At 40.6% G+C, this 23162-nt stretch overlaps 1 protein-coding gene and 1 pseudogene across 3 annotated transcripts in view; one reads left to right on the forward strand and one right to left on the reverse strand.

The window, feature by feature from the left end:
* The first annotated feature begins 282 nt into the window (after positions 1-282).
* The window catches only part of LOC116586274 (survival motor neuron protein), a 33374-nt gene continuing 10494 nt past the window's right edge, over positions 283-23162 (forward strand). Inside the window, exons 1-7 of one of the 3 annotated variants that reach the window (XM_032336036.1) lie at positions 284-412; positions 12027-12098; positions 14173-14292; positions 15193-15393; positions 15826-15984; positions 18173-18262; positions 19506-19616. In XM_032336036.1, the coding sequence (XP_032191927.1) occupies positions 341-412; positions 12027-12098; positions 14173-14292; positions 15193-15393; positions 15826-15984; positions 18173-18262; positions 19506-19616 (825 nt within the window). In that variant the 5' untranslated portion in view covers positions 284-340. Of the gene's footprint in view, positions 413-12026; positions 12099-14172; positions 14293-15192; positions 15394-15825; positions 15985-18172; positions 18263-19505; positions 19617-23162 lie in introns of all 3 variants that reach the window. The other 2 variants (XM_032336035.1, XM_032336037.1) reach the window with 2 other exon arrangements.
* On the reverse strand, positions 17681-17805 carry LOC116587433 (annotated as a pseudogene).

A 23162-nucleotide genomic window follows, 5' to 3' on the forward strand; every position in this document is an offset into this window, starting at 1 on the left:
GGTTACCTCTAGGTTTTTATTTCTTACCCACATTTCCCAAATTATTTGCAATGGACAATACTTTCTATCGAAATTTGCTTAAAACAAAAACACCCTGGTAGAATCACTCTACGAACATACCAAACAGTGAAATCAAAGAATTGAAAGCAGGCGGAAAAGACGGAGCAATACGACCAATCACGGAGATCGCGACCACTCCTACGGACCACGCGGAGTTCTCCAGGCCTCGTGGCCGCTCTCCAGGACACCGTACTCTTCCGCTCCCAGAGGTCCCCGGCGGCGGAAGTTGTCACTTCCAGAGAGACGCTGCCCACGCCGTGCACCCGGCAGTAAGCTCGCCATGGCGATGGGAGGAGGTGGTGGCGTCCCGGAGCAGGAGGACTCCGTGTTGTTCCGGCGCGGCACAGGCCAGGTGAGGTCTTCGAGGGCACCGCCTTCCGACGAGCGCCCCGAGTGGGCTCCCAGCGCCCTCCTCCGGGCCCCCGCGGCTGAACGGGACCTAGCGGGTTCGCTGATTGCGGGACCGGATTCCAGGTTTCTACGTCTTCACACGTTTGGGATCTTTTAGCCACGAGCTCCTTCCTCTTGCGGCTTGGGCTCCCTGATAGCTGAGAGACGTTTCCCTACCTCACCTTGATCGTACCTTCATTTGTTTATTCTTTCTGATTGGGAAGTGGTCGGAAGGCAGACCGGGGTGAAGCAGGCGAACCAGTTAGGAATCCGTTGAAAGGATCCCGTTTTAGACCCAGGTGTTAGCAATGGAAAATAAAGTACTTGGATTCCAGGTGTAGTTTGAAATCAAGAGGTACTGTGGGTTTTGCACGTGGAATCGATAATGGAGATTTGAGAAAGGTAAGTCAAAGGTAATTTCAAGATTGTCCCGAACTGAAATTGCTTTTTACTCAGGTGGGCTTAGGAAGACTGTAGGTAGAGAAGGTTTGTAAGGGGGAAGATCAACCTTGGGTAAAATCTGATTGGAGTGAGTTTGGAGCGGGAGAGAAGAAAATCAAGGGAAAATTTGTAAATAAATATTTCAAGTTGTAAATAGAAGGTAGAGAAATTGGCCAGTAGATGGAGGGAGCACTGAAATAAACAGGATTCTCAATTTTGTTTTTTGTTTGTAAGGTGAGGGAGACCTGTTTCAACATTTTGTGGGCTGGTGGGAAAGATCCAGTAAGGATGGAACACTTGGTGACACAAGAGACAGAAATGTCGAAGCACTGTTCTAGAATAGCTAAGAGAGGATGGATTTGGCCTTTGTTAGAAACATTGACAGTTAATATTGTGGTAATTGTGTGCATAGAGACCTTTGTGGTTGGACAGATTTGTCAAAGTTCTCTTTTGATTGTGGCTGTGTTCAGTAAAAGAAGTGAAGTCATCAGCTAGAAGTGAGAAGAGACAAAATGTTGGAGATTTGAGCAGAGAGAGTAGAAACTAGGGATAGAGAATGAGTGCTGGACTAGGGAAATGTAGTGGAAGTGTTGCTAGGCCACGTTGATGGTCTACTTGAGATTTGTGGTCATGAGTATAAAGGGGACCAGGCAGCATAATTGTGTTTTTCTCCAGCTAAGTTCAATTCAGGTGTGTGAGGGCAGGCACAGAGTGAATTAAGAGTTGAAATTAAAAGGGCTGTAGTTCGGCGCACCTGATGGCTCAGTTGGTTAAGTGTTTGCCTTCGGCTCAGGTCATGATCCCAGGATCCTGTTAGGAGGCCCACATCGAGCTCCCCATCAGTGGAGCGCCTCCTCCTTCTGCCCCTTCCCTCATTTGTACTCTCACTCTCTTTCTCTATCCTAAATAAAGCTACAGCTAGGGGGCTGTATCTTTACCAAGAGAATGTAAGAAAGGGAGATGGGGAGGTACAATGGAAATGTCTTGATAATTGGCCATGGAATTTAAGCTGGCTAAGAAATGGAGTGAGGGTTCTTAGAGTAGGAGTTTAAAAAGTTGGAGGATCAGTGTTTTGTCCCCATGAGGTGGAATGATTGCCATCGTCCACCTACTAGAAGGAGTAAGTTGCAGAAGCTAGAAAGTGATAGTTGTGGAAAGTAGGATTCTTTTTTTTTTCAATTCCAGTATACTTAACGTACAGTGTAATATTAGTAACGTACAGTGTAATATTTCATGTGTACACTATAGTGGCTCAGTACTTCTCTACATTACTCAGGGCTTATCATGGTAAGTTTACTCTTAATCCCCTTCACCGATTTCACCCATCTCCCCAGCCACCTCTCCTCCGGTAACCATCAATTTGTTCTCAATAGTTAAGAGTCTGTTTCTTAGTTTGTCTCCCCCCCCCCCCCCCCGCCGCTTTGTTTGGTTTTTTTTGGGTTCTTGTTGTTGCTTTGTTTTTTAAGTAGGCTCCACACCCAACATGGGGCTTGAACTGACTACCCTGAGATCAAGAATTGCATCTTCCACCAGTTGAGCCAGCCGGGTGCCTCCTCGTCCTTTGTTTTGTTTCTTAAATTCCACATATTTAAGAGTGAGATCATACGGTATTTGTCTTTTTCTGACTGATGTATTTCACTTAGCATTATACTCTCTAGGTCTGTCTGTGTTGTTGCAAATGGCAAGACTTCATTTTTATAGCCAGTAATACTCCATTGTTCATATATACCACCTTATCTTTATCCATTCAACTGTCAGTGGACACTTGGGCTGCCTCCATTATTTGACTAAATAATGCTGCAGTAAACATAGAGGTGAAATACCAATGGAAAAAATTTCAGGACAATGTAAAGAGGCAGAAAGGCATTTATTCAATGCTCATGGGTTAGAAGAACAAATACTGTTAAAATGTCTATAGTGCTGAAAGCAATCTATAGATTTAATGCCATCCCTGTCAAAATACTAACAGTATTTTTCACAGAGCTAGAACGAACAATCCTAAAATTTGTATGGTACTACAGAAGACCTTGAATAGCCAAAGTAATCTTGAAATAGAAAAGTGAAACTGGGGGCGCCTGGGTGGCTCAGTGGGTTGAGCCACTGCCTTCGGCTCGGGTCATGATCTCAGGGTCCTGGGATCCAGCCCCGCATCGGACTCTCTGCTCAGCAGGGAGCCTGCTTCCTCCTCTCTCTGCCTGCCTCTCTGCCTACTTGTGATCTCTCTCTGTCAAATAGATAAATGGAATCTTTAAAAAAAAGTGAAACTGAAGGTATCAGAAATGCAGATTTCAAGATACATAACAGATTGGTAGTAATTAAAATAGTATGGTACTGGCATAAAAATACATAGCTCAATGGAATAGAACAGAAAACCCCAAAATAAGTGCACAATTATATGGTCAATTAATCTTTCACCAAGGAGGAATGCATGTACAATGGAAAAAAAAAAAATCAACTCTTCTACAAATGTTGTAGAAAAACTGGACCACTTTCTTTCTCCATACACAAAAATAAACTCAGAATGGATTAGACACCTAACGTGAGATCTGAAACCATACAAATCCTTGAAGAGAGCACAGGCAGTAATCTCTCTGACATTGGTCATAGCACCATTTTTTTAGATAGGTCTCCTGAGACAAGCAAAATAAAAGCAATAGTTATTGGAACTACATCAGGAAAAAAGTTCCAGTACAGCAAAGGAAACAATCTTCAAAACTAAAAGGCAGCCAATGAATGGGAGAGGGTATTTGCAAATGACATAACCAATAAAGGATTAGTATCCAAAATATGTGAAGAACTGATAGAACTTAGTACCCAGTAAACAATCCAATTTAAAAATGAGCAGAAGAGGGGCGCCAGGCTGTGTGAGTCAGTAGAACATATGACTCTTTAACTCACTGTGCAAGTTCAAGCCCATCCATTTGTGGATGTAGAGCTTACTTTAAAAAATTAACTAAAAATTAAGAAAAGAATGGGCAGAAGACATGAACAGACATTTCCAAAGAAGAAGACAGATGCCAACACTCATATGAAAAGAAGCACAGCATCACTCATCACAAAGGAAATGCAAATCAAAACCACAATGAGGGGTGCCTGGCTGGCTCAGTGGGTAGAGTAAGTGACTCTGGATCTTGGAGTCATGAGTTGACCCCCATGTTGTGCATAGAGTTTACTTTAAAAAAAGAAAAGATACCATCTCACCTGTCATAATGGCTAAAATTTAAAAAAAAAAAAAAAAAAAGCGTGTGTGAGGCTGTGCAGAAAAGGGAAGCCTTTTGCACTGTCAGTGGGAATGCAAATTGGTCCATCTGTGGAACACAGTATAAAGGTTCTTCAAAAAATTAAAAATACAACCCCCTTGGGGCTCCTGGGTGGCTCAGTGGGTTAGGCCTCTGCCTTTGGCTCAGGTCATGATCCCAGGGTCCTGGGATCGAGCCCCACATTGGGCTCTCTGCTCAGCGGGGAGTCTGCTTCCCCCTCTCTCTCTGCCTGACTCTCTGCCTATTTGTGACCTCTGTCAGATAAGTAAATAAATAAAATCTTTAAAAAAAAAAAAACAACTACCTTAAGATGTAGGAATTGCACTACAGGGTATTTACCCCAAAAAAGACAAAAACTCTAAGTCAAAGGGATATATGCACCCCTATGTTTATAGCAGCATTATTTATACTAGCCAAATTGGAAGCAGTCCAAGTGTTCATTGATCTGTGAATGGCTAAAGAAGATGCAGTATGTATACACAATAGAATATTACATAGTCATAAAAAGGAATGCAGTCTTGCCATTTACAACAACATGCATAGAGCTAGAGAGTATAATGTTAAGTGAAATAGGAAAACAAATAGCATATGATCTGATTTTTTTTTTAAGATTTTATTTATTTATTTGACGGAGAGACAGCGAGAGAGGGAACATAAGCAGGAGGAGAGGGAGAAGCCAGCTTCCCACTGAGCAGGGAGCCTGATGCAGGCCTTGATCCCAGAACCCTGGGATCATGACACGAGCCAAAGGCAGACGCCTCTGATTTGACCCTTATGTGGAATTTAAGAAACCAAACAAACGGGTGCCTGGGTGGCTTGGTTGGTAAATCGTCTGACTCTTGATCTCAGCCCAGGTCTCTCTCTATCTCAGGGGAGTTCAAGCCCCACATTGGGCTCCATGCTAGGCTTGGAGCCTATGTTTTAAAAAAAAAAAAAGGAAGAAAGAAAGAAAGAGAAAACAAAGGAAAAACACAAACCAAGAAAGGCTCTTAACTAGAGAGAACAAACTGATGGTTAGGAGAGGTAGGTGGGGGTATGGGGATTAAAGAATATACCTATGATGAAATGAAATGATTGTTAAAATAAACATAAGGGTGCATATATCCTTTCAAGTTAGTGTTTTTGTATTCTGTGGATAAATATTCAGTGTGGTTACTGGATCACAGGGGGTGAGTAGTTCTGTTATTAATTTTTTGTGTAATCGTCATACAATTTTCCATGGTGGCTGGTCCAGTTTGGATTGTCACCAACAGTACAGGAGGATACCTTTTTCTGCCCATCCTTATGCACACTTGTTTCTTGTGTTCTTGATTTTAGCCATTATAACAGGTGTGAGTTGATATTTCCTTGGGGTTTTGGTTTGGATTTGCCTGATGATGAGAGATGTTAAGCATCTTTTCATGTGTGTTTTGGCCCTCTGTGTCTTCTTCCAAGAAATACATACTTATCTCTGCTGCCCAGGAAGAGTAGGATTCTTTAAACCAAGTTCATGGAAAGCTTGTAGTTATTATTATAAGTAAGAACCATATCAGTTAGTGGCTGCTATTGGGTGGTGTACAAGATCGTTGGTAGGAAGGAGTTTATTTAATGACCTGCAATGATAGGATATTGGAAGGATCATCTACATGGGTTTTTAAATGATTAGGAATGACAGGGGTAGATTGCAAAGAGTACTGAGATTTAAATCTCAAAATAAGGAAAGGTGGCTCAGATGGCTGTAGATGGTCACATAGAGAGGAACAGTAGACAGTGGAGTCTGGTAACAGGATTTTTAAAACAGTTTTCAGGAAGGAAGGAGGAAGAAAAATCTGGAAGTGGGTGTGAGGAGAAGGAAGATTGCTTTCCCATCTGTGGTACAGTAATTTGAGGAATATGGAGGGGAAAATACTTCATTTGAATGTCTGTAAGGAAAGAAGCATCTTTGGGGAAAGCTAGATTTTTTTTTTTTTTTAAGATTTTATTTCTTTATTTGACAGAGAGAGGCACAGCAAGAGAGGGAACACAAGCGGGGGAGTAGGTGAGGGAGAAGCAGGCTTCCCACTGAGCAGGGAGCCCGATGTAGAGTTTGATCCTAGACCCTGGATCATGACCTGAGCCTAAGGCAGACGCTTAATGACTGAGCCATCCAGGCACGCCAAAGCTAGATTTTAAAACAAGAAGATAAAAGGAATATTCAGATAAGACGTTAAAGACACTGGGAGCAGGATTACTCAAGAGATCACAATGGAAGGGTCAGCAATTGAGTATTACAGAAGATGGCAGAATTGAGGAGTACCTTGGGAAACCTAGGCTACTACTACTGGTAACGGAGAAACAGATACATAAAGACAGTGCTCATGTCCTGTTCTGGTGGCTATTGTGTAACAAAACACCCAAAACATAGTAGCTTGAAACAGTAATAAAGGTGGGATGCTAGGGTGGTTCTGTTGGTTTAGTTGCTTAGTGCAGAGCCCGACATGTGGCTCTATGAGATGATGAACAGAGCTGTAACTAAGAGTCAGATGCTTAGGTGGCTCAGTCGGTTGGGCATCCAGCTGTTGATTTTCGCTTGGAGCTTGATTTCGGGGTCAGGCTGCTTGCTCAGCACTGAGTCTGCTACTCTCGCTCTCTGTCTGCTCCTCACCCCACTCTTATGTGCACACATACTCTCTTTTAGTTTCTCTCACTCAAATAAATGGATAAATCTTTTTAAAAAGGAGGGAAGGATGCCTGGGTGGCACAGTGCCTGGGTGGCACATTAAGTGTCTGCCTTCGGCTCAGGTCATGATCCCAGGGACTTGGGATCAAGCCCTGCATCGGGCTCTCTGCTCAGCGGGGAGCCTGCTTCCCTCTCTCTCTCTCTCTCTCTCTCTCTGCCTGCCTTCTTATCTACTTGTGATCTCTCTCTGTCAAATAAATAAATAAAATATTTTTTTTTTAAAAAGGGGAGGGTGTGAAGCTCTTCTTTCAGAGTGATTGTACCATGTCACATATTGAGTAGGAATGTGTGACATTTCCATATTTTGCACATCCTTTTTAATATTTGGATTGGTAATTCTTGTTAACTTAAGACATTCTAATGTAGTGCTATCTCAAGATTTTATTTATTGTTCTCAAGTTTGTGTTTGTTTGTTTGTTTTAAGTAATCTCTGCACTCAGCATGGGACTCAAAAACTCACAACTCCATAAGCCAGGCACCCCTAGCTCATGATTTTAGTTAGGATTTCCTTAATGACTGATGATATTGATCATCATTTTATGTGCTTATTTGCTACGCATTTACTATCTTCTTTGACAAAGTGCTGAGATCGTTTGTCTTTTGTTATCTACTTACTTACTTATTTATTTGGGAGAACACAAGCAGAGGAAGGGGGGAGAAGAGGATGAGGGAGAAGAGCACTCCCCGTTGGGAATGGAGCCCAGCATGTGCTCCATCTCAGAATCCTAGATCATGACCTGAGCCAGAGTCAGATCTTTAACCACCTAAGCCACCCAGGCAGTTTTGTCTGTTTTTAAATTGGATTTTGTCGATATTTGCAAGTTCTCCAAATATACTAGATACAAAATTTTACTAGGTAGATAATTCACAGATATTTTCTCCCAGTTTGTGGCTTGCTTTTTCAGTCTCTTAACATTGTCTTTTTTAGGAATAGGAATTCTTCATTTTGCTGAAATCTAATTTTTCAGGGTTTTTTTTTTTTTCTCAGTGTTCTTTTTGTGTAGGCAAACTAAGGTCTCAAGGTTTTTCCTCTTAAGTCTTACAATTTTGTTTTACATTTCTGTGATCCATTATGAATTAATTTTTGAGTATGGCTCAAGATACGGATGCAAATTCTTTTCTCTGGGTAAGAGTTTGTTTCAGCACCGTTTGTTGACACTACTATGCTTTCTCTACTAAATTGCATCTGTACCTTTGTTTCAAATCAGTCATACATGTGTGGGACTATTTATGACTCAGCTTTATTACATTAGTCTGTTTATCTATCTTGTGCTAATAACGCACTTTTTGATAACTCTAACTTCACAGTACATCTTGAAGTCAGATAAATTAAATCCTCCAGCTTTGCTTTGCTTTTTCAAAATTGTTTTGGCTAGAGGCACCTGGGTGCCCCTAGTGGGTTAAGCGTCTGCCTTCCACTCAAGTCATGATCTCAGGGTCTTGAGATCGAACCCCATGGGCTCCCTGTTGAGTAGGGGGACTGCTTCTCTCTCTCTCTGTCTAATAAATAAATAAAATCTTTTTTTTTTTTTTTTTAAAGATTTTATTTATTTACTTGAGAGAGAGACAGTGAGAGAGAGCATTAACGAGGAGAAGGTCAGAGAGAGAAGCAGACTCCCCATGGAGCTGGGAGCCTGATGCGGGACTCGATCCCGGGACTCCAGGATCATGACCTGAGCTGAAAGCAGTCGTCCAACCAACTGAGCCACCCAGGCGTCCCTAAATAAAATCTTTTAAAAAGAAAAAAAAGTTGTTTTGGCTATTCTAGGTCCTTTGTATTTCCATTTGAGTTTTAGAATCAGCTTGTCAATTTAATAGATATTGACCCTTGAAAAGCATTGATTTGAGCTGCGCAGGTCCACCTGTATGTGAATTTTTTTGCCATAAATACAGTACAGTAATATAAATGTATTTTCCTTAGGATTTTAATATTTAGTTTACTTCAGTGTAAGAATACAGTATATAGGGGTGCCTGGGTGGCTCAGTGGGTTACAGCCTCTGCCTTCAGCTCAGGTCATGATCTCAGGGTCCTGGGATTGAGCCCCGTGTCAGGCTCTCTGCTCAGCAGAGAGTCTGCTTCCTCCTCTCTCTCTGCCTGCCTCTCTGCCTACTTGTGATCTCTGTCAAATACATAAATAAAATATTTTAAAAATTTTTAAAAAGAATACAGTATATAATACTTTTAAAATATGTGTTGATGGGCTGTTCATGTTACCTGTAAGGCTTTCTGGTCAGCAATAGGCTATTAGTGGTTAAGGTTTTGGCAGGTCAAGTTATACACAGGGGTGCTTGGTTGGCTCAGTCAGTAGAGCATGTGACTCCTGATTTTGGGTCGTGACTTCAAGCCCATGTTAGGTATGGAGTCTGCTTTAAAAAAAAAAAAAAAGCTATACACAGATTTTTGCCTGGGGGGGTAGTAGAGGGGGTAGAGAGGAGTTGGCACCCCTGATCCCCGCCACCTGTTGTTCAGGAGTCACATGTACTTTACTTTTCTCTTAAAACTGCTATTATATATATTTGATGCTAACAGCATTGGGTTTATTTTTTTTTTAACCCAAGATTTCCCTGTTCATATCTTAGTTGGATGAAGCTTATTTTCAGTAGATTCCTCTGCAAAGACTAGTTGTGTTCTTGCACATTGTAAGTTAGTCTTGGTACTTGAAGGATAGTTAGGGTGTATCACAAGATCCTTGGCTTATACTTTCTCTCATAAATTTTTTTTTGAGATTTTTTATTTATTTATTTGACAGAGATCACAAGTGGGCAGAGAGACAGGAGAGAGCAAGGGGAAACAGGCTCCCCGCTGAGCTGGCATCCTGAATGTGGGGCTCCATCGCAGGACCCTGAGATCATGACCTGAGCTAAAGGCAGAGGCTTAACCCACTGAGCCACCCAGGCACCCCATTTTTCTCATAAATTTCTATGGGACAGTCTAATACTGATTTTCTTTATCTTGTAAATGACTTGATCTTTTTGTTTATAGGCTGTAAGGTTTTTTTAGAGTTTTTTGTTTGTTTTTGTGCTTTTAGGCTTTATTCTTCAGGGACCCCATTTATACATATGTTAAATATTCTTTGCTAGTCGCTCATATTTATCATTTCACTTCTTGTTTTTCTTTCTTTCTTTCTCTCAGCTTTTCCTTGGAACCACTTAAGTCTTCAGTCAAATGTGTTCTTCTTTGGTTACTTTGTAGCAAACATTACTGTTTCTTCCATTTCTTTCTTGATTTTAACTCTTGATTCAAATCTTGCCCTTTTGCCGTTTTGTCATCTAAGTTTTTTTTTTTTAATATTTTATTTATTTGACAAAGATCACAAGTAGGCAGAGCAGCAGGCAGAGGCGGCGGGGGGGTGGCGGAGCAGACTTCCCACCTCAACCCACTGAGCCACCCAGATACCCCCATCTAAGTTTTTTAAATACTTGATTCAAGTCGGTTTGTGGATGCTAGTTTAAGAATATTTAATTTCAGTTGGGTGTTGTGTTTTCTTCTTTTTGTGATTGTTATTTGGGAAGTTTTATCAGCTAAAATATTTTTTGTTGTAATAGCTTTGTATAAAATCTGAGGTGTCTTTAATTTTCATTTTGAAATGTCCTGTTTCCCTGATCTGACAATAACCATTGCCATGTGAGGATTTTGACTTGCTTTGTGTTTTTATTTTTATTTTTTTTTTAGATTTTATTTATTTATAGGACAGAGGGAGACACAGCCAGAGACACAACACAAGCAGGGGAAGTGGGAGAGGGAGAAGCAGACTTCCCACTGAGCAGGGAGCCCAGGCTAGAGCTCAATCCCACAACCCTGGGATCATGACCTGAGCCAAAAGCAGACAACCGCTGAGCCACCCAGGTGCCCCTATGTGTTTTACTTTTAAGAACGCTTTCTCTGGGGGCACCTGGGTGGCTCAGTGGGGTAAGCCTCTGCCCTCACCTCCGGTCATGATCTCAGGGTACTGGGATCAAGCCCCAGGTCGGGCTCTCTGCTCAGCAGGGAGCCTGCTTCCCTTCCTCTCTCTCTGCCTGCCTCTCTGCCTACTTGTGATCTCTCTCTCTTCCTCTCTGTCAAGTAAATAAATAAAATCTTAAAAGAAAAGAAAAGAAAAAGAACGCCCTCTCTGGGGCACGTGGGTGACTCAGTCATTAAGTGTCTGCCTTCAGCTCAGGTCATGATCCCAGTCCTGGGGTCAAGCCCCACATCGGATCTAGCCCCTGCTCAGTGGGAAGCCTGCTTTTCCCTTTCCCTCTGCTGCTCCCTCTGCGTGTTCCCTTTCAAGCTGTGTCTCTCTCTGTCCAATAAATAAATAAAAAAGAATGCCCTCTCCAAGGGCACGTGGGTGGCTCAGTCCTCCCACATCAGGCTCCCTGCTCAGTGGAGAGCCTGCTTCTCCCTTTCCCTCTGCCTGCCTCCCCCCTGCTTGTGTTCTCTCTTTCCCTGTCCCGTTCTGTCAAATTAATAAATAAAAATCTTTAAAAATAAAATAAAATGAAAGTTGATTAGTCACTATTAATAATTTATAACCTTAAACATTTTGAGAATTTTTTTAATAAAGATTTTATTTATTTTTTTGAGAGAGAGAATGAGAAAGAAAGGGAGAGCATGGGAAGGGGGAGGGTCAGAGGGAGAAGCAGACTCCCCACCAAGCAGGGAGCCCAATGTGGGACTCCATCCCAGGATTTCAGGATCATGACCTGAGCTGAAGTCAGTCACTTAACCAACTCTGCCACCCAGGTGCCACGAGAATTTTTTTAATAATCTAGGCATACTGTAAGTCAAGGGGGAAAGAATATTTTTTAGACCTCAGATTCTACGGTCAGGCTAGCATTACTGTAGTCTGTATAATCTCAAGGTAATGGCCAAGTATTTTCCCACATTGCCAAGCTAAACCATTTATCGGCTCATAGAAAGGATTGAAACACAGGTTACCCTTAAAGATACTTATTCATTAAATTGTGGAGCATTCATTTTTCAGCATACCTCTTAGAGCATTTACATAGGTCTAGCTTTGGGGGTAATGTCACATACTCTCTAAGTAGGTAGTCTTTCTTCAGTTTTATTTAGGATTTTAAAGACCTATTTTTAGTGTAATTTCATTATGTCTGGAGTAAGATGGCCCTTGATACTATCTAACATACATTTTGATGAAATCCATATAAATGTTTTTGTTCTTTACCCTTCCCAGAGTGATGATTCTGACATTTGGGATGATACAGCATTGATAAAAGCTTACGATAAAGCTGTGGCTTCGTTTAAGGTATGAAATGTTTACTAACTCATTTCCTTATTTCCTCATGTTAATCATTTGGTTAAAAAAATTATCTATAACATACTTAAGGTGTTAATGTACCTATCACTCAGTTCTAATTTTGAAGACCAGTAGATACCATTGCTTAATTAACTTACCTGATAATCTGATAATCTTCCTTTAAAAGTAGGCAGGTTCTCTGTATGTCATCCCTTTAGCAAAGGCAACCGGAGTAAAATTTTAAAACACTAATTACTTTTAATGTGTTTGCATTGTATCAAACAATAGAAGTCCTTTAATTCCAATTAGTGGAAGGGCAGCCTGAATTATAATGTCCATTTAACAAGCCTTCACTGAAATAATAATGATAAATATCAGCAGTGCTATAATTAGTATTTGTAGAATGTGTACAGCATTTTAGGCATCGTTCTAAGTGCTGTGCTTACATTAAATTAATCTTCCCCAAATCCTGTGAGTTGATTATCAAGTCAAGTGTTCCTGCTGGTAGGAATATACTATTCTTTTAGGGGCTGTAGTCTCTTTTTGTGGCCCAGTCAAGATATTTACACAGTTATCTGCCTTTATCACTTTCCCTACCGTGTGAGGTATTTGTTTTTTTTGAGCACCACGCATGGGCCTTCAGTAGTCCAGGCAAAGAGCATATCCTCAGAGCACCAGGTACAAAGTCCGCTTCTTTCCCTCAGTCACTCCTGTAGCATGAGGTAAAGATCAAACCTGTATGTCATCCTTGAAGCTGAATTCAGATTTGTCAGTAATGCTTTACAGTATACCCTTAGAATAGAAGCATACTAATGCGGGGTTCTGTAAAATGCAGGTTAAAGTAGGGCTCAGTATTGGATGGAATTAACGATATTGCAGAGGGAAGTAGTCTGAGTAGAGGAAAAAATAGGGTACGTTTATTTATTTTTAAAGATTTTTCTTTTAGAGAGTATGAGGAGGAGGTGGGGCAGAGGGAGAGGGAGAGAGAGAATCCCAAACAGAGCCCAGAGTGGGATTCAGTCACAACCCTGAGATCATGACCTGATTTGAAACCAAGAGTCAGGGGCGCCTGGGTGGCTCAGTGGGTTAAAGCCTTTGCCTTCCGCTTAGGTCATGATCTCAGGGTCCTGGGATCGAGTCCCACATCGGGCTCTCTGCTCAGCAGGGAGCCTGCTTCCTCCTCTCTCCGCCTGCCTCTCTGCCTACTTGTGATCTCTTTCTGTGTCAAATAAATAAATAAAATCTTTAAAAAAAAAAAAAAAGAAAGAAAAAGAAACCAAGAGTCAGATAATTAACCGACTGAGCCACCCAGGCGCCCCGATAGTTTACTTTTAATTGTATTGAGTGTGAAGTAAATGTGAAAATAAGAAATCGGTAATTGGAAATGTTGGATTGAATGAAGGAGAAATGTCACCTGAATAATAGCTTTAAAAGTCTGCTCACATAGAGGTTATAATGGAATTAATAGGAATAGATGATCCTAAGTAGTTAAAGAAGGGTGGACCGTTCTTTTCGGGAATACCCAAGTGTAAGACTTGATCAGAGAGGTAATAAAGTATTGGAGTCCTCTGCATTGCTATTTCCAAAATGTCATGAATTTCAAGACAAATGATTAGCAGAATATAATGCTACTGAAAGGATGAGAGTGAGGACTTAATTAAAGGGGTCCTTAGAGGGATGCTTGTGTGGCTTAGTCGGTTAAGGGCCTGCCTTCAGCTCCAGATCATGATCTTTGGGTCCTGGGATCGAGTCCCACATTGGGCTCCTTGCTCAGCAGGGAGCCTGCTTCTCCCTCTGCCTGCCACTCCCCACTGCTTGTGCACTCACTCCCTGTCTCTCTCTCTCTCTGAGAGATAAATAAATCTTTAAAAAATAAATAAAATAAATAAAAGGATCCTTAGAGCTGATAACTGTATGATGCCTTCCAGAATAGTTTTTGTATTGTGTGGGATGACGGAAAGAGGAAATAGAAGCTATCTGAGTTGATGGGACCTTCGGACCAGCTTATGGTGACTGAGTTCTTTTGTTACACTTCTTTGATGTTTTACCTGTAACACGAACATTTGTATTCTTGTTTTCATAGCATGCTCTCAAGAATGGTGACATTTCTGAAGCTTCAGATAAACCAAAAGGCACACCTAAAAGAAAACCTGCTAAGAAGAATAAAAGCCAAAAAAAGAATGCTACAACACCCCTGAAGCAGGTTATTTTTAAATATTGAGATTTAACTTCAAAGAATTTGTTGCTGTTTTTAAGAATAGTGTAAAATATTTTAAACTTAAATGATTAGTATAGTGTTTTCCATTGACAGGTAATCACAAAATTCTAATAGCTATTAAACTTTCTATAGTTTAGGAACATGTGTGTTAATAAAAGTATGCTGAATTGGTTGGGAATGATCCATTGAAGATTGTGTTTACTTTATATGAGGGGTGCTGTAGAGGAACCCAATGCTATTTGAGAGGAGTACTACAGAACCTTAATCTGAATTGGCAGTGTTCTACTTAAGCTGAGAGTTGGCTCTGCTTTCTTTTCCCCCCACTTTGGACCACACATTCTATGGTCCCTTGAACTAATACCCAGGAACCAAATATTCTGGGTGGAATCAGATCTCCTATTTAAATTAGTAGACCCGAAAGCTAAATATTTTGGTGTCTCATCAGTTCCTTTAATTTTATCATTACCAAGGGGGAAGAGAGCTAACATTTGATAAGCTATCCCTGTGTCCTGGGTCACAGCACAGGACACTTTACACGCCTTTCCCCTTTCTGTTCTTTACAGCAAATACATGAGGTAGATTTTGTTGTAATTAATTAACAGATGAGGAAAATGAGACTTAAAGAGATTAAGAAACTTGTCTGTGATTATATAAATGGCCGAATTTATATGGCAAATCTGTGGCTTGATGATATAAACAGAATTATATTGGAAATTCATACTTGTGTGTTTTGGGCCCCAAACCTTTTTATATGATTCTGCATTCCGGATGAGTTAACTGGAGACTATCCCCTTCGCAGCCTACCATACCCTACCTAAACAAGATTGCAGTTCATCCTCTTTAAAGGAAGTATGTGAGTGTATGTATCTTTGGTTTCTTTTATAGTGGAAAGTTGGTGACAAATGTTCTGCCATTTGGTCAGAAGATGGCTGCGTTTACCCAGCTACCATTGCTTCAATTGATTTTAAGAGAGAAACCTGTGTTGTGGTTTATACCGGATATGGAAATAGGGAGGAGCAAAATATGTCTGATCTACTTTCCCCAGCCTCTGAAGTAGCTAATAATGTAGAACAGAATGCTCAGGAGGTAAGGATACGGGGGGGGGGGGGGGGAAAGAATTCTTGGAAGCCAAGAGGGGATGAGAAACTAAATACTACAACTAGTTGTTAGTTTGATCTACTGAATCACGAATTCTTTTTTTTGTTTGTTTGTTTTTTTAAGATTTTATTTATTTGACAAACAGAGAGAGAAATCACAAGTAGGCAGAGAGGCAGGCAGGGATAAGGGGGGAAAGCAGGCTCCCTGCTGAGCAGAGAGCACGATGTGGGACGTGATCCCAGGGTCCAGGGATTGAGCCCCACATCGGCCTCCCTGCTCAGCAAGAGCCTGCTTCTCCCTCTGTCTGCTGCACCCCCTGCTTGTGCTCTCTGTCACACTTTCTGACAAATAAAATCTTAAAAAAAAAAAAAAAAAAAGATACCTGTATAACAAAAACACATCTGTTTTTTCTTTCTAAAGAATGAAAACGAGAGTCAAATTTCAACAGATGAAAGTGAGAACTCCTCCTCCAGGTCTCCTGGAAATAAACCCAATAACATCAAGTCAAAAGCTGCTCCATGGAACTCTTTTCTCCCTCCACCGCCCCCCATGCCAGGATCGGGACTGGGACCAGGAAAGGTACATTTTTACTCAGAAAAGTTTTCCGAGGAAATAGTTAAGAACTTTCTACTCCTCCATTAAGTGAGTTTTAGCTTTTCTGTGAAACTGTAATTTTCTGTAGATACTAACATATCTACACTTGAAAAAAAATTTTTTTAATATTATTTATTTATTTATTTAACAGACAGAGATCACAAGTAGGCAGAGAGGCAGCCAGAGAGAGAGGGAAGCAGGCTCCCCATTGAGCAGAGAGCCTGATGGGGGCTCGATCCCAGGACCCTGAGATCATGACCTGAGCCAAAGGCAGAGGCTTTAACCCACTGAGCCACCCAAGCGCCCCTTGAAAATTTTTTGTAAAGGAAATAAGGTAGTAACGTAATACAGAGTATTTTATACTGAAAGACTTTCCCAACTATTTATGGAGGATTGCATGTTAGTCTGATGATTTAGTGAACTTAAGTTAGAAGGTACGGTGTTTTACGGTCAGCTGGGTGTTATACTCTAGTTCCCCACGTCATTTGGGTAAGTGTGTAAAAACTGGAGGAAAACACAGCATTTACATCTAATACAGATTAAATCCTAGGGTGCTCCCAGATTGTTCTGTAGAATAAAATGCAAATAATATTTTCCTATATGGTTCTTTTGGCTGTAAGTAACGACCTTGGAAAAGATTTTTACTGGGGCACCTGGTAGAGCATTTGACTGCAGAAAAGGAGCATGTGATCGGGGCCCTACGCAGGGAGATGTGGATCTTCTGGCACCTGGGTGGCTCAGTCGATTAAGTGTCTGCTTTCAGCCCAGGTTATGATCTCAGGGTCCTGGGATCGAGCCCCATGTCAGGTTCCCTGCCCAGGGGAGAGAGAGTCTGCCTCTCCCTCTGCCCCACTTCCCCCATTCCCTGCTCATTCTGTCTCTCATATAAATTAATTAGTTCAGTCTTTGGAGGAAAAAAAGATTTTTACTTTAAGTTGTGTCATGTACGTGTGTCCCTACCCAGTTGTTTTGTATAAAGCAGTGATTTCTTCACTGGAGGTTATAGTATTCAGGCAGCAATAATAATAAATTAAAAATCATGTCTTACTAAAGCTTTTTTTGAAGATTTTCTGTGAGAGATTTCTTACTAGGTTTATATTGTAATTTCTAGAATGATCAGACCTCTTAATTTATATATCATACTTTATTGGTCTCAGGGCTGGTTTTTCTTTTTCTTTTTCTTTTTTTTTTTGGACAGGAAGTTGGATTTATTGGTGGGCATTGGTGGGCATGAATACAACAGGAGGGGGTGGTGCCAAGGTTCTCATGAGTGCAGAGCCCTCCATTTGTCTGAGGGGCAACGATTAGAGATGTATTTGACCCTACAGCCATCTAAGATAAGCCACTTTTCAGCTGCCATGTCTTCAAATTCATCTGCATTGAACTTAGTAAAGCCCCACTTCTTGGAGATGTGGATCTTCTGGCATCCAGGGAACTTGAACTTGGCCCTGCGTAGGGCCCCGATCACATGCTCCTTTTTCTGCAGTCAAATGCTCTACCACTGAGCTATACCCCCTCTACATGCTCCTTTTTCTGCAGCTTGGTAGGGATGGACATGATGACTTGGCGAGTGTGGACCTTGGCTGCTGTGACCTGGGGCTTTGCAAAGGCACCCCACATACCTGTCTGCAGCCTAAATTGGAGATAGCCATGAAGTCAGACCTCAGCATCTACTGGAAAGGGCTGTCTCCAAGGTCCCTTAGGGCAACCCATACAATCAACAGGCTGCATACAGTACCAACGAGGCTACTGTTTGCAACCATGGCATGGTTTTCCTTATTACACGTGAGGTTTACTAATTTGTACAGTATATGCTCTACAGTAATATGTAACTCAAAGGACATCTGTAAAAAGATTACACAATTAGTAAAACTGTGGGGGAGATAGTCTTTAGTGATTTACATACCTTGGTAAATATATTATCTCTGATTTATTAGGTAATTAGGAGTCTTTCTTAGTTTGATTTGATTTTCTGAATGTTTATATAGAAAGGAAATGAGGGATATCTAGATTTATGAGTCTTCACTATTTGGTATATGAAATTCTATTTCATCTTTTTTGATATGTATAATATTATTCTTGGTGGTTATTTTGACTCTTATGGCACTGAATCATTTTCCTCCTTTCATGTGTAAATGGGTACATTAATCTTCCTTTGGAATGTTCTTTACAGCCTGGTCTAAAATTCAGTGGCCCACCACCACCTCCACCACCACCACACTTCTTATCATGCTGGCTGCCTCCATTTCCTTCTGGACCACCAGTAAGTGCAAAAGAATTCAGATTAAACGTTGCTTTCATACATAGTTAGGGATTTAGCAGCACATGGGTGATTGCGAAATGTCATTTTAGACCATCCCTATGGTCAGATTCTAGTGGGTAAGAATTGGAACCGAACCCCAGGTTTTTGTTTTTAATGCCCTTCTGCTACCCAGACTCAGTCCTCTTATTGGCCCCAACTCTGAGCCTTATATTCCTTCCTGTCAGAAATTGTATGTCATTCTATAGGGAGGTGTCTCTTACTTAAAAGGATTTAATTGCACTGTAAGTTAAGGATTAATCTTTTGCTCTTCCATATATGCCTGGATGTTAACTTCGCATAGACTGTGTGGGTTTCTAATGGTAGACTTCTGGATATCAGCAGTAGGCTAGATACAAGACACTTTTTAGCAAATTGCATGTGTTCCAGTGGGGGCAGCGCAGCTGTTCTACCCAAGACCTTTACTTAATATGCTGTCTGGGTGGTTTTTGAGTAAAACCATAGAAGTATATGTACATGCGATGTCTGGGTGGCTTAGTCGGTTGGGCATCTGACTCTTGATTTTGGCTCAGGTCTATGATCTCAGGGTCATGGGACTGAACCCCACATCAGGCTCCACGTTCAGCATAGAATCTGCTTGAGATTGTTTCTCTCCCTCTGCCCCTACCCACCAGCACACGTGCTCGTACTCTCTTTCTCTCTCTGAATAAATAAAATCTTAAAAAAAAAAGTATAATATACTTGGTCTTTTACCCATAGATAATTAATGGAATGGAATAATAGTTCAAAAGCCAAAACAATACCTGACATTTTTACTGATGTATCGTCCTTTTTTTTTTTTTTTTAAGATTTTATTTATTTATTTGACAGAGAGAGAGGCAGGCAGAGAGAGAGAGAGAGAGGGAAGCAGGCTCCCCGCTGAGCAGAGAGCCCGATATGGGACTCGATCCCAGGACCCTGAGATCATGACCTGAGCCGAAGGCAGCGGCTTAACCCGCTGAGCCACCCAGGCGCCCCTGATGTATCGTCTTTTGATTCTTACTTATTTTGATTTTGTTGGTCTTTTGTTTTTACTCATTGGCTTTCTCAAAATGTCTTTTTTTTTTTTTTTTTTAAGTTTTAAATAGGAAATGGCATAAAATATAGAGGAAGATACAACAAATATCCAGCATTCGTTATGTAAAATGGATGTCCAGACTTCAGTTTTTGTTTATTGACTTTAAAATACGTCTTTCTCCTTTTCCAGATAATTCCCCCACCACCTCCCATATGTCCAGATTCTTTTGATGATGCTGATGCTTTGGGAAGTATGTTAATCTCTTGGTACATGAGTGGCTATCATACTGGTTACTATATGGTAAGTGATCACTTAGCATCTTTCCTGACAACCATTTTGTGATTATGTGACTTTGTTTTGTGACTAAAAAAGTGTTTTGTTAATGTTTGGTAGATCCTAAGGATTGAAAATCACCTTAAAGTTAAAAAAACACACAATTATTTGTTTAAAGTTTACATTATTCTTGTACTCTTGTATTCTTGTATTGTCCCTGCTAAGTGTAACTGTTTCATGTTATTGGATAATGTTGATAATATGTTTTCTAATTTAATGATGCCCTTTCCAAATTATTTTCCAGTCTTATTAGCCTTTCTCCTTTTTTTTTTTCTTAAGATTATTTATTTATTTATTTCACAGAGGGAGAGAGATCACAAGTAGGCAGAGAGGCAGGCAGAGGGAGAGGGGGAGGCAGGCTCCCCACCGAGCAGAGATCCTGGCGTGGGGCTCAAACCCAGGACCCTGAGACCATGACCTGAGCTGAAGGCAGAGGCTTAACACTGAGCCACCCAGGTGCCCCTAATCTTTCTCTTTCAATCTGAAATAAAAATGCATTGTAGGAGGGGCATCTGGGTGGCTCAGTGGGTTAATAAGCCTCTGCCTTTGGCTCAGGTCATGATCTCAGGCTCTTGGGATCGAGCCCCACATTGGGAATATCTGCTCAGCAGGGAACCTGCTTCCCTGCTCTCTCTGCCTGCCACTCTGCCTACTTGTGATCTCTGTCAAATAAATAAATAATCTTTTTTTAAAAATGCATTGTAGGAGATAGACAAAGAATGAATAATACCTTGAAAAAAGAAAGACAAAAAGTGTTAAGTTCTTTTTGTGCATAGAGGAAGGTCTGAGGTGATAATCCAGGCTGGATGTTAGGGACGGAAGCGCCATACTTATCATGTGATATATCAGTCTGTTGCAGGCATGTAGTATTGGGATTATCAAGAAATTTTTTAATTTTTTTGGAAAGATTTTATTTATTTCTTTGACAGAGATCACAAGTAGGCAGAGAGGCAGGCAGAAAGAGAGGAGGAAGCAGGCTCCTTGCTGAGCAGAGAGACTGATGTGGGACTCATCCCAGGACCCTGAGATCATGACCTGAGCCGAAGGCAGAGGCTTTAACCCACTGAGCCACTCAGGTGTCCCGAAATTTTTTAATTTTAGTGATTTACATACCTTGGTAAATATATTATCTCTGATTTATTAGGTAATTAGGAGTCTTTCTTAGTTTGATTTGATTTTCTGAATGTTTATATAGAAAGGAAATGAGGGATATCTAGATTTATGAGTCTTCACTATTTGGTATATGAAATTCTATTTCATCTTTTTTGATATGTATAATATTATTCTTGGTGGTTATTTTGACTCTTATGGCACTGAATCATTTTCCTCCTTTCATGTGTAAATGGGTACATTAATCTTCCTTTGGAATGTTCTTTACAGCCTGGTCTAAAATTCAGTGGCCCACCACCACCTCCACCACCACCAAATTTACGGAATTTTATATGTGATTTCCTTTCACTGCCAAGCACTGTAGTTCCTCCAAAGTCAGAATCACAATCTTCAAAATAGCATTTTTTTTTTCTTATTTATTTGATATAGAGAGAGACCGTGAGAGAGGGAACAGAAGCGGGGGGAGTGGGAGAGGGAGAAGGAGGCTTCCCATCAAGCAGGGAGCCCAATGCGGGGCTCGATCCCAAGACCCTGGGATCATGACCTGAGCCGAAGGCAGATGCCCAACAATTGAGGCATCCCCAAAACAGCACTTTTAGAAAGAACTTTTGTTCAGCCCACATTTGTCAGTGTCAGTCCACAGTTCTTTCAGTGGAGCTTTGATCTTCCCTTAAATGTGGACATACTTCACATATTCTCTACCTGCAACCTTTTGGATCCAATTTCTTGACCTTAGGACCTTAGAAATCAAACTGCAGTCAAATGCTCTACCCCTAGCTATACCCCCTAGAAATCAAACTGTAGGAAATACACTGATTGCTATTTTGGCAAATGATCTAAAATTTTTATTCCTTGATTTTTTCTAATATTGAAAAGTCTGTAACTTCTACTCTGCTCCATGAGCCTAGCAGAACATATTACCGGTGTCATTGTCTCCACAGCAATAACCTTGCTGTGATGGAAGCATAACCTCAAGTCACTGTAATATTTAAGTTTTTTAAAAGGAAGCTGTTATACCATGCTGAGTTTACGATGTGATATTGTAGGTACTTGAATTTCTGGTTAATTAATGTATAGAAGAAAAACAACTGACTTGAAGGTTTAATTTTTTAAATGTATTACCTGTACATGCTCCCATTAATACTATTATTTAAAAGCTAATGATGAGCTGTTGTAACCTTGGTGTATTTATATTGTATGATGAAATTCCCCTTTTAATAACCAACAAGATAATGCAAAGTAACAAATTAACAGGTTATACTTTGAGACCAATCACTTAACTTGCTAAGCTTCCATTTTCTGCACTTCACATTTCTCTCCATATATTTTTTATTGTGAAATATTTTGAAAAATGTAAGAGTGACTGGGTGGCACAGTTGGCTGGGTGTCAGACTCTTGGTTTCAGCTCCGGGTATGGTCTCAAGTTCGTGGTCTCAAGCCCTGCCTCAGGCTCAGCAGAGTCTGCTTGGGGTTCTCTCCCCCTCTCTCTCCATGCTTTCTCTTTTACATACACCCTTGCATGCTCTTTCTTTCTGAAATAAATCTAAAAAATATATGTATAATATATAAATAAACTATTGATGTAACTTGTGATTATTTTTTAGTTTTTTAGAACAAGAGAGAGCTCTTTGACCCAGATGCACCATATTTTATTTTCAGCTTTATATTATGCATAGGTTCATGGTTTTATTTGGTCATTGTTGTAAACTTCTTATTGAAATACATGTGCAGAAAAATGCATGTATTAGAAGTGAATAGCTTGATTTAAAAAAAACATTGGGATGCCTGGGTGGCTCATTCCATTAAGCATCTGCCTTCAGCTCAAGTCATGACCCCACAGATCAAGTCCCACTCTGGGCTCCTTGCTCAGCAGGGAGCCTGCTTCTCTCTGCCTGCAGCTCCCCTGCTTATGTGCATGTGCTCACACTCACGGGCTCGTGCACGCTCTCTCTCTCTGACAAATAAATAAAAATCTTTTTAAAAGAAAACACAGAGCTGTATTTAAAAACAACAACAACAGCAGCAGCAAAACATTATCATAATCCTGAAGCATCCTTGTGTTTCCTTCTGATCACTACCATTCCATTTCCCAAGGGTAACCATTTTCTTGACTTCTAACATCATAGATTAGTTTTGCCCTTTTTTTAACTTTTATGATTGGAATAAAACTGATGCAGGGTTCAGTGTCACCACCCTGAGATTGTGACCTGAGCCAAAATCAAGAATCAAATGCTTAACCAACTGAGTTACCAAGGCACCCCAACATTTTGAATATATTTAATTTGAAGGATGGCATGGATGAAAATTTTGGTAAAATTATATTTATAAGTACTCCTATTTGACGTACTTGATCATACTCTGTTATTAAAACCTAGCAGATTTTCACTGGACTTACAACTATGA

This window comes from Mustela erminea, chromosome 3, assembly GCF_009829155.1.
Source record: "Mustela erminea isolate mMusErm1 chromosome 3, mMusErm1.Pri, whole genome shotgun sequence".
NCBI lineage: Eukaryota > Metazoa > Chordata > Mammalia > Carnivora > Mustelidae > Mustela > Mustela erminea.